Source organism: Mustela erminea, chromosome 1, assembly GCF_009829155.1.
Source record: "Mustela erminea isolate mMusErm1 chromosome 1, mMusErm1.Pri, whole genome shotgun sequence".
NCBI lineage: Eukaryota > Metazoa > Chordata > Mammalia > Carnivora > Mustelidae > Mustela > Mustela erminea.
The window spans coordinates 54187986-54199383 of record NC_045614.1 but is presented as its reverse complement, the minus strand read 5'-3'; the positions used below and the strand labels follow the sequence as shown (position 1 = coordinate 54199383).

The following is an 11398-nucleotide window of genomic DNA, read 5'->3' as shown; positions in this document are numbered from 1 at the left end:
ACGTGGTGTCACACAGACTGAATAAAGAAGCAGATGTGGGCATCCAGCTGACTTCTATAAAGCCAGACCTTCAAGCAACTGGCAGAGGGGAAAACTGCCATTCTTCTCACTGAATTTGTTCTGTTTTATAAGAATGTAGTTATTTTTCCATAAAATTTTATGTAATGTATAAAGGATTTATCATTATTATCTTAAAATGAATTAAAGAACAAATTTCAAAATTGTGTTTTAAAAATTTAGTTTGGCAAACAGTGACAGGTATAACCCACATAAAGATGTTTCTGGGATTGTCAATAATTTTTAAGAGTAAAGTGGCTTGAGAACTACCACTTTAGTTCCACTCTGGTCTAAACCTAGAGCTTCTCTAAAGATGCAGGTGACCCTGCTTCTCTGGGTCCCAGCCGCCACTCCCTGCCTGGACTTCTCAGAGGCCTTTCTGCTCCATGCATTCTCCATAGTAGCTGGAGCCATCTTTTCCCCACATGAAGGTCACATGGCTCCCATGACTAAAACCCTCCAAATGGCTTTATGGCAAGGCACGTTGCTTCCCACAGCCTCCAGTCCCTTGGACATCTGACCACTACTCCTTCTGGTCATGTTGGCTCCATGTCTGCCCCTGAACACAGTAAGGTCATTCCTGCCTTCACCTTTTTAAGTGCTACTCCAGTATCTGGCACGTTCTGCCCCACACGCAAAGGTCACTTCTTGGAGAGGTCTTCCCCTCCGCCCTTGTTAAGCAACCCCCATCCTGATCATCTTCTTCAGGACACACCTTTTTTTTTTTAAAGAAGATTTTATTTATTTATTTGACAGAGAGAGATCACAAGTAGGCAGAGAGGCAGGCAGAGAGGGGGGGAAACAGGCTCCTCACTGAGCAGAGAACCTGGAGTGGGGCTCGATCCTAGAACCCTGAGATCATGACCTGAGCAGAAGGCAGAGGCTTAACCCACTGAGCCACCCAGGTGTCCCAGAACACATTTGTCTGAAAAGATCTTTCTTATATGCGCCTCTCCAGCTCGAAAGTCAACTCTGTGAGAGCAGAAACTCTGCCTGCCATTCCCCTGGCTCAGGAGAGCGTCTAACACATGGCGTTTGCTCTGTGCCTGTGCAGAGAGAATCGACCCCGAGTTTATGACACTGCCGGAGTCACTGCAGGCCTGGCTCTCCAGCTCCTTTCTCCTCACGTGGATGCTGCATGCCCCACAGCCCCTTGCAGCTACCTGACAGCCTTCCCAGGAGTCTGATAATCTTACTTTGACCTTTGGTCTTCCTGTGGCACACCACTCACTAACGCAGAGTACCACTGTTTCTCGGATGCACACAAATGGTGGTCAGAAGTTGATATGGAGGAGATGAACCTGGGTTCTCCAACAGTCAAGTGCTTCTCCTTTCGATGTCTCCCAGCCATCACTTCTTAGTTCAGAATGGGACAACAGGGAAAATGAACTCTGGGATGTGGCAGAGCTGGGCTGAAATCTTCATTAACAGCAAACCCCCTGCAAGTATCACTTAAGCTCTCCTACCTCACTGACAAAATGGGGCTGAAAATGCCTTATTAAAGATTTAATGAGATGGGACGCCTGGGTGGCTCAGTTGGTTAAGCGGCTGCCTTCGGCTCAGGTCATGATCCCAGTGTCCTGGGATCAAGTCCCACATCGGGCTCCTTGCTTGGCAGGGAGCCTGCTTCTCCCTCTGCCTCTGCCTGCCACTCTGCCCGTGCTTGCTCTCGCTTCTCTCTCTATGACAAATAAATAAATAAAATCTTAAAAAAAAAAAAAGATTTAATGAGATTAAGTCTCATAAAAATTTTAAAGTCTATGCAAAGTACCTAACTGCTCAATTCATTTTAGTTTCCCCTCCTTTTATAAAAAACTGTTTAGATACTGTAGCCTGGAAAAGTTCAAGCCTCTCCTTGCCCAGCAAAAGACTCCTTCCCAGTATTTGTTAGAATTTAAGTTCTTCAGAAACTTTCCATTATCAGTAAACAAATGTTCCTAAGAACTGATGAAACCAATGCCTCATTAATATTTATTGGCCTAAAATAAATGAATGTACACAATGTACACAAACTGCTCATAGGCACTTATTACAGATGGAATGGATCTTAATTCAACTGAGTTGGCTTTATTTAGAATTAAATCATCAGAAGACTGGGGAAGTCTGGGGAGGTAGGTGATTATGTCCCTTGAGATCTCATTAGTAAGCTTTTACTATCAAAGCAAAAGTAGAGGGAAGAGTTTAATGATAGTTTTAATGTCATCACGAAATCTAGCTAGGTCCCAAAGTGTTATAATGGAAAAACAGTTCTCAGTAACAGATCTTTAAGTCAGCTGTGGAATTACCATACCCAAGCTCCAGAAAAAAACTGCTCTGAATCACCAGAGAAGGGCTGCCTGTGTTCCTGATGGACATTTATGGAAACACATTAAACTGTATAAGTGGTGCACCAAACACAGGTGATTCATTCAGAGGCAATCTGCCAAAACAGAACTGAGGCAGAGCGAGGTTTAATCGCACATTCCCCGAAAACTGCAAGACCTCTGTGGAATGTCCTCAGGAACCAAGCAGCTTCCAAGAATGCACAGCAACCTAATCTACCTCCCACTACTCTTGTCTTTGTTCAGGAGTGTTTGGGAGACAGCAGCAGACAGTGACGCCTTTTATTGTCAGTAAAAAGCATCGCATAGAACACAACCAGTCACCTCCTGGAACAGTGAGGCTGACACCAAATGCCCTCTCTGCCTATTGCTGCCGCCTCCCAGAGCTGAGATCCTGGCCAGCTCCTCCTCAGCCCTCCAGCAGTCTCCCACTAATGCCAGCTCCAGTACCTGCCCTTCCCTGACATGGCCACTGCAGTGCCCCAGCACCGCCAAGACCGGGTCAGAACCCTGGTTGATACTTATAGATATGCCCTCATGATCTAGCCCTTCTGTGTTGCCATCCAGGGTTGAGCTGCATGAAGGAGTCTACGCTGTCCAGTGTCCAAATGGCAATACACTATTTATCTTTTCATATCTATAGATATCACCAACTCCATGAAGGCTTTCCAGCTAGTTCACGTCCTTTTGGACTCCACCAGTTTCTGTGCAAATTCCACACCGTGAATGCCCCCATTTAACAAATAAAATGATTAAGCACTTGATAGACATCAGACATTGGGTACAAGGATACCAGAGGAGCAACACTGGCACAATCCACAGACCACATGGAATGTAATTATTTCTGGGCCATCTTTAGGACCAGAGCCATATTCTGTTTATTTCTGTATTGTTAGTACTTAGCCCAGTGCTCGGCACAGAGTAAGTACCCATTGAACATTTTTGCAAAATACTGATTGCAAAAGAAAAGGTTCTAACTAGCTACTTAATAGCTTTTACAAGTAATTTAATAATGATGATAACAACAAGAAAAGCAGACACTAATGCTTACTGAGCACTTACTATGTATCAGGCACTGTGCTGAGCCCATTACATGGGGTAGTTAATTCCCAGAAGATCTTATGAACAAGGCATTACATAACCCTCATTATACTGAGAAGAAATCAAGGCCCAGAGAGCTCAAGCACCTAGAGAAGGGGAATCTACAGTGTTGTCCAGCAGAACTTCCTATGATGACGATGTTCTACACCTGTGCTGTCCAATACAGTCACCACTATCCACCTGTCGCTGCTGAGTGAAATGTAGCTGGCACAACTGAGAAACAGAATTCTGCATTTTGTTCACTTTTAAATTAAATAGTCACACGTGGCTAGTGGTTACTGTCTTCTACAACAGATTCAGCTGGTGCATTTGTAGAAAAAGGAGATGTAGTAAATAATTCCAAATATCATTTCTGGGTCCCACACTCTGTTTGGTCTCATTGCAAGGAAGGAAGTACAGAAGGAAATCCAGAAAACATGGGGATACAACTACTTCTCTGAGAATGCACCCACAAAGTGACCAATGTGGCCACATTCAACAAGCACTTCCTGAGACCTGCATCTCCACCAAGAACAGTGCTAGCGACTGCGGGAGCCATCCAAGACAAGCAGGAGCATTCTGGGAGAGGAAGCACATGAGATTGAGGAAGGGGTACAGTTCTCCAGGGCAAAAACAACATTTCTGTGCACAGTGTAAACATAAGCAAAGGAGGAGGGACTGAACAAATGAACACAGGATAGAGGAACTCCAAATAAGAGGGAAAATTTATGATGCAGTTTTTAGAAAGTCACTTTTAGCTAACTTTTGGGAATGTAGCTATTCCATTAAGAGACATGTATTAGTAATTCTGCAGAAGGAAATATCTAGAATCCATTTATATAATTAGCAATCACGACATGACTTGAAGCACGCACCTTGGCTTATTAAAAGCTGGTGAAACTATGAAACACTAAAAACCATGAACTGTACACTTTATTATTATTTTTTTTTAATTTTTAATTTTTTATAAACATATATTTTTATCCCCAGGGGTACAGGTCTGTGAATCACCAGGTTTACACACTTCACAGCACTCACCAAAGCACATACCCTCCCCAATGTCCATAATCCCACCCCCTTCTCCCAAACCCCCTTCCCCCAGCAACCCTCAGTTTGTTTTGTGAGATTAAGAGTCACTTATGGTTTGTCTCCCTCCCAAATGGATGAACTGTACACTTTAAATGGGTGAATAGTATGGTATATAAGCTGTATCTCATGATATAGGAAGGACCCCCCAAGATCTTAGACCTGATGAAATGAAGGTTAAGGAGTGAAGTTTAGGCAGACCTACTTTGGAAGGTGCCTTTGGTTATTTCAATACCTATGTGTAATGTTCAGTTACTGCATACTCAGTTACTGAATTATATAGTTCCTGAATTACATACAGAATTGAATTTACAAGTGGACCCCATTAGAGGTTGTCCAGGCCCTGAGACCAAGAGCTGAAAAGGTAACATGCAGGAAACATACCTCTTCTAAGCTAAGCTGCAAATACTCCAAGATCCTATATGGATTTCTTCTGCATACTAATCTCCTTTTTGGTGCCAACTGAAAAGAAATAAAATACATACAAACAAACAGAAGCACTACATATTACATAGAGCGGATTGCATTTTAAAACATTTTTCTTACAAATTTCACAGATTTACATTTATTGGATTAATACTGTTAAAAACATTTTTAATTATGATGTGGAAAAAGAAGTTTTAGGTTTCTATTATTAACATTTTGATTTGTTTCCTCTCTATATTCCCCATGAAATTTTCCCATGGTTGTGATCCTTTCCTTGGTCAAATTTAAGTACTTCTTTTCACCCACTTGCAACTCAGAAGGGTGGGCCTAGCTTATCAGGCTCCATTAACCCTATTCTAAAGGCTAGATAATATTTCTTCAAACAGGTGTTTCACATACAACTTAGCCATTAGATTTGCTCATTTTAGCTATTACAGATAATTCTAGGGCAACCGACTCTGACTATGCATCCCTCGGTAGGGGGCGGGGGCGTGTGCTCTTGAGCTTTCCAGTGTTTTTCCTGTGCTGGCTGACCTCCTCCATACCAGAGACTCCCTGCACCACAGCTGCACTCAAGACTATGTGTAATTACTACAGCACTTCTTTTTTTCCCACCCAAGGGAAAGAATATTATTATACATGCTTTAATTTTCACTTTTTCTTTTTTTTTAAGTTAAGTTATTCACAAACTTTGAGGTTTTAGGAGAAATAACATTCATAGCTACTGGGCCACCAGGGCTGGGATCCAGTGCCTACTAGTTCTCCCAGAGGGTCTCACCACCTCCCACATGCCCTGGGCACTTAATATGGGCCTGCTACCATTTCTGAGTAAGGGGCATCCTGGTTAGCCCACATCTGCGATGGGCCAGAAACTTATGGCTCTGGAGGAAGTGAGTAATTTTCTTCTTCAGTTGATCTTTGGACAACACAGGGGCTAGGGGAGCTGACTTCCAGCCACAGAAAATCTACATATAATCTCTGACTCCCCCCAAAATTAACTACTAATAGCCTACTGTTGACTGGAAGCCTTACCAATAATTATAAATGGCTGATTATCGTGTATTTTATATATGTGTTATATGCTGCATTCTTATAATAAAGCTAGAGAAAAAAATACTTTAAAAAGTTATATGGCAGACTACTTGTGATCTCTGTCAAATAAATAAATAAAATCTTTAAAAAAAAAAAGTTATATGGCAGAGAAAATACATTTACAGTATTGTACTGTATTTATCAAAAAAAAGCAACACCAAAACCCCCAAAAACAAAAGCCTGCACACCAATCCTTGTGTGTATAAGTGGGTTCATGCAGTCTGAACCCCTGTTGTTCAAAGGCCGGCCATACTTACTTCTTCACTTGGGGCACATTCCTTCTCGCTCTCATCATACACATCTTCCTCCACCAGCACGTACTCATCACCAGGCACCCTCTCGCTGGCACAGAGGGGACCTGTGGGCTGGCTCCCGTCTCCAGGCTGAGTGTCAGGCAGGGGGAGGAGGACACCTTCTTTGCCACAAGGAACTCGGGGCAGGGGGTGGTGCTGTGGCTTGGCCACCTCCGCCCCAGGTTCACCCATGCCGTTGGGAGCGAACGGGTCAGGCCCAGGGCCCTGCTGCAGGCTGCCTGATGGCTTGCAGGGACCGTCCATGTCCACCAACTTTCCCGAGTCCCCATTCATCACAGAGGGTTCCTCTCTATCTGTGGTAACTTCCATTTTGGAAGTTGTTTCAGAGTTCTCATCGTGCCTTTGAACTTCTTTCCTTTCTATACCAGGATGCTCGAGTGGTTTTGTGTAATCCTGGAGGGTTCTCTGTACAGTACTCTCCTCCTGCCCTTGTCCTCGCATGAGCTCTGCGGCCCACTCCACACGATGCTGATACCTGGAAGATGCAAATACTGTTAGTAGCACCTGAATTTCAATATTCAAAGCACAACGTGGCATGCAGAAGAGATGGGTTCATAGCATGTCAAAGCATTTATAGCAGTTTTTCTCAGTAGAGGGCTATAGGTAAATGTTTTCTTTATACTTTTTTTTTGGTGTGTGTTTTCTAACTGTTCTGCAATAAGCATGTGTTACTTTTGTTTTTATTAGAGCTTCATTTAATTTTCTTACTTTGAAAAAAAACTTGACTCCATTTTGACCAAGTATGAATATTTATGTAATTTAAAACTGGTTGGCCAAATGATTTAGGTGACTACAAAGAGAATATGGCTATGTTCTCTCAGGATTTCCTTTACATTATTCTCAATTTTGGATATCACAACATTTTCAGAAAAATATCCCACTCACAGTATACAGAGTCTTTGCTCGGCACTGGAATGCAAAATGAGAACTTCAATAAATATTTTTCACAGTACCTACTAAGGTCTTCACTGCATATGGCACGAAAGGATACATATGGCCAAGCATCCTAGCAGAAAGGGCACTTTCTCTCATAATAACTTTTGAAGTACTGTTTGATGAGGAATACCTGCTTCGTTCCTCAAATGTAAAGGCAACCCTGAACACTTTCCATGTTATAAAAAATCACAGGTAAGACAATAGGGTTCTGCCCCAGTGAGACCCCTGGCTTGATGATGCCACTGCAATGCCTCCATGCAGAGTCAGGCTGCCATACTGGAAATCTCATCAGCAGGAGCTAAAGGCAATGTGAAACTCAAGCACTTTTTTCTTTTTTTTTTTTTCCTAGATTTTATTTATTTGACAGTGAAAAAGCACAAGCCGGGGAACAGAAGAAGAGGGAGAAGCAAATTCCCAGGTAAGCTGGGAGCCTGATGCGGGCCTTGATCCCAGGACCCTGGGACCATGACCTGAGCTGAAGGTAGACGCTTAACCATCTGAGCCACCCAGGTGCCCTAACTCAAGCACTTTTTGCCTCTACCTACAACCGTTGGCCTGGAAGCCACCTATGACCACACGGTTTGTGGGAAGACAGAGGTAATTTTACTCTTCACCTTAAGTATTTTGCTTTGCATATAGATGGCTGAATATGTCACAGTTTATAAACTGTGGCATCTCATACGCAACTGAACAAGGAAGCTGGCCTCTGCTATATTTTAAGATTTGTGGCTGCTTAACCCTGATTCCTCAGAGGAATCGCCAAGCTGTTCACACCCTGTCTATCCTACATAGGGATGAGTACGCCTTCCTATATACTGGGAACTGTATCTTAGATTTAAAGAGTAAAACCTAGAAAGGCTACACCTACATCTAAGAAGAAGCAGGGTAGACACCACAATTGTATGCATGAATATCAGCCAGACTCTTTGACTTATATATATGTGACAAAGCCTATTACTTAACTTCTCTGTGGTTGTTCCCCCACCTGTAAGTAGGGGTAATGAGACAACTACTGCAAAAAGGGGTTATGTATTACTTTTAAAAATCAGAATAAAAAATGTAGTTGCTCATACAATGGCAGGGTGTCTTCTCACCTGTATGCAAAGTATGGCCGCTGTTGCATACAGTTAAAAGAACTTTCAATTGAGAGATCTCAAAAAGAATCTTTGCTCTTCATGCCACCTATAGTACTGGCTTGATAGGCTTTGTGGATTTATGAATCTTTTTATTTGAACACAGATTTTTGTGTCAACATATCTTTCTGGGGAAGGGATCCCCAACTTTCATCAAATTCCTTGACTTAAAATATGTGAAAGAACCACTGATGAAAGGTTCAACTATTGCCCCTTTGAGCAAAAGATCTGAACTTGAGAGAGAGAGAAAAAGCACAGAGAGAAGGAGAGAGGCTCTGATCTCTGCAATAGGGTGGTCAAGGCAGATACGAGTTCAAACCCTCATTCCATCATGTTCCTGTACTAGCTACCCGACCCTTGAAAGGCTCAGCTCCTACTCTGTAAACCAGGAGTAAACCGTACTGACATGATGGATTTGTTGCAAGGACTAAAGGAGACAAGACATGGGCAATGCTCAGCACACAGTAAGTACTCTATAAATATTTGTTACTATATGCTTGTGGGCTTTTTAGGGGGAAACTTGAAAATTAAAATCATTTTGACTTATACATATACATTACAAAACACAAATAACATTTTTAATGAATGAAGTGTACACCTTAATTAACTGCTTTTTGAGAGCAGGACAGCTCTGTGGGGACAAGTGCTGCACCAGATCTGGGTTCGGGAGTTGGCTCTTTCATGTGATTCCGAGCTAAAGCACTTAACACCCCTATAACTTTTTGCTCTTCTGCAAAAAACCAGAATCACACCTGCATTCCTGCCTCATTATGACCTCAGATGCTCATTTTGTGGAAGCTCAAATGAGAGTGTGGCTGCAAAAGCATGTGGGAGAAAGCCTCTGAGAAAGACTGGTGATGCAAACAGCCAGATACACAAATGACTAAGACATATGGCATATGAGTCACAGAGCAGGTGTCCTCTCATTGGCTGACAATGCCTGAAAAAGCCAAGTCCTGCTGCGATTAACCCTGGACACTGCTGGAGAAGCAGCAGGAAGAGAAAAGTAAAAGTCAGGCGACATAAGGGAGAGAGTGGCAGGGGGAAAAGGTGGCAGCTATGATTAGCAGCAGTGAAGAGACTGGTGAAAAGCCATTTCAGGGCCACCCGACTGCACAAGGGTGTAGCATCTGAATACGCCTCTGCTTCTTCTGTCTCTATGGCCTTGAACATACTCTTCCACTGGCACAGTGAACGCCCCCCTCCCCCACTTACAGATGACTGCCTATCTGTCATTGGAAATTCACAGCAAAACAGTTTTGAGGCAGTCTGCTTGGGTCCAAGTACTGCCCTTACACAAGTTATGTAAGCTCTGGTTGCGTTTCCTCACCTGTCAGATAACAGGACCTACCTCTAGGGGAGATGAGAGGACTTTAGGGGACAGTCTAAAATGTGTTATCAGCACAGGACCTCGTTTATGGAATATGCCCAAGAAACACCAGCATGTACGACCACATTATTGTTCTCCCTGTGTCAGTGTCTTGGAGGCTCTGAAGCTGAACTGCCTTGTCTGAGCTGATACAATGAGATGGAAATGACTATGCCTACCTCAAAGACTTCTCGAGAAGATGAACTGAGATGGTCAAGTAAAGCATCCAGACTGATAGCTAGCACTGTTAGAGAGCCGGTACCTGTTAGCTATGACAGTGATCATAGTAATACCTCCCTGCAATGTTTATTACAGAACAGTCCAGTCGTTTACTTCTCTTCTGCTCCCACTTGATGGTAAATCCCTTGAGAATAGGGATGAAATTTTTTCCTCCTCTTGTATCTGTAGCACCTACCCAACACCCAACACCCAACACTCAGGCACCTGCAGTAAACACTGGCTGAACAGAGGACTACAAATGGGGAGGGGGGCAACACCTCCCTCACAACTGGCCCTTCGAGGACACAACCTATATATTTCAGTCCCCTAGGGCATCATCCAAGGGTCTGGACACTCACCTCCAGAGAGGATTACATGGAAGGTTCTCATCTATTGTTGAGAAAGAGCCAATCAGAGTGAATTCACTTGAGAAAGGGAATCAGAGTTTCAGAGGGAAGAGTAAAGAAACAATTACAAGAAGCACTTAAGCTGAAAAATTAACCTAAAAATATAAAAATGAACCCATTTCTTTTAATATTTAATAATTTAGATTTTGACTGCAATTATTATGGCCAAATAATTAATCAAGTGATGGGGGGCCATAATTTTCTGCAGAAATGTCAGCTATGGTTAAGTCCTAACCCCTGGCATCTGTGAATCTGACCTTCTCTGGAAACACTGTCTTTGCAGATGTAACCAAGTTAAGATGAAATCATACTGGCTAGTTTCCTTGTAGGAAAGAAGAGGGAAATTTGGACAGAGACACGTAGACATACACAAGGGAGAGCTCCATGTGAGAATGGTGGAAGAGCCTAAAGAGATGCATCCATAAGCCAAGGAATGTCAAAGATTGCTGGCTACCACCTGAGGTTCACACCAGGCATGGAAGATGGGAGGATCCTCCTTTATAGCCTTCTGAAGGAGCACAGCCCAGCTGATATGCTGATTTTAGACTTCTGGTCTCCAGAGGTATGTGACTAAATTTCTGTTCTTTTGAGCTATGGTAGCTCTAGGGAACTATACAAGGATCAATAAAATGCTTGGAATGTTATTACTGCAGAGGTGACAAAGGGATAACTTCAGCCGGGTGAAAATCTCCCCCACCCAGAACTTCACATACTCAAACTGGCTTGACTGCCAGCCCAACTGCTTGATGCAGTTCTTTTTTTTTTTTAAAGATTTTATTTATTTATTTGACAGAAATCACAAGCAGGCAGAGAGGCAGGGAAGGGGAAGCAGGCTCCCGCTGAGCAGAGAGCCCGATTCAGGGCTCGATCCCAGGACCCTCAATCATGACCTGAGCCGAAGGCAGAGGCTCAACCCACTGAGCCACCCAGGCGCCCCCAGGATGCAGTTCTGAGGGGC

The 11398-nt window shown here is 43.2% G+C and overlaps 1 protein-coding gene across 3 annotated transcripts in view; it reads right to left on the bottom strand.

The window, feature by feature from the left end:
- Positions 1–11398, bottom strand: part of TSEN2 (tRNA splicing endonuclease subunit 2) — a 43331-nt gene that overhangs the window by 17646 nt on the left and 14287 nt on the right. For all 3 annotated transcript variants that reach the window (XR_004281819.1, XR_004281820.1, XM_032327665.1), the window contains exons 5-6: positions 6320–6851; positions 4929–5006 (exon numbers count right to left, since the gene is read on the bottom strand). Coding sequence is in view for 1 of the 3 variants with exons in the window: in XM_032327665.1 (XP_032183556.1) it covers positions 4929–5006; positions 6320–6851 (610 nt within the window). In the remaining 2 variants the exon portion in view is untranslated. The remainder of the gene's footprint in view (positions 1–4928; positions 5007–6319; positions 6852–11398) is intronic.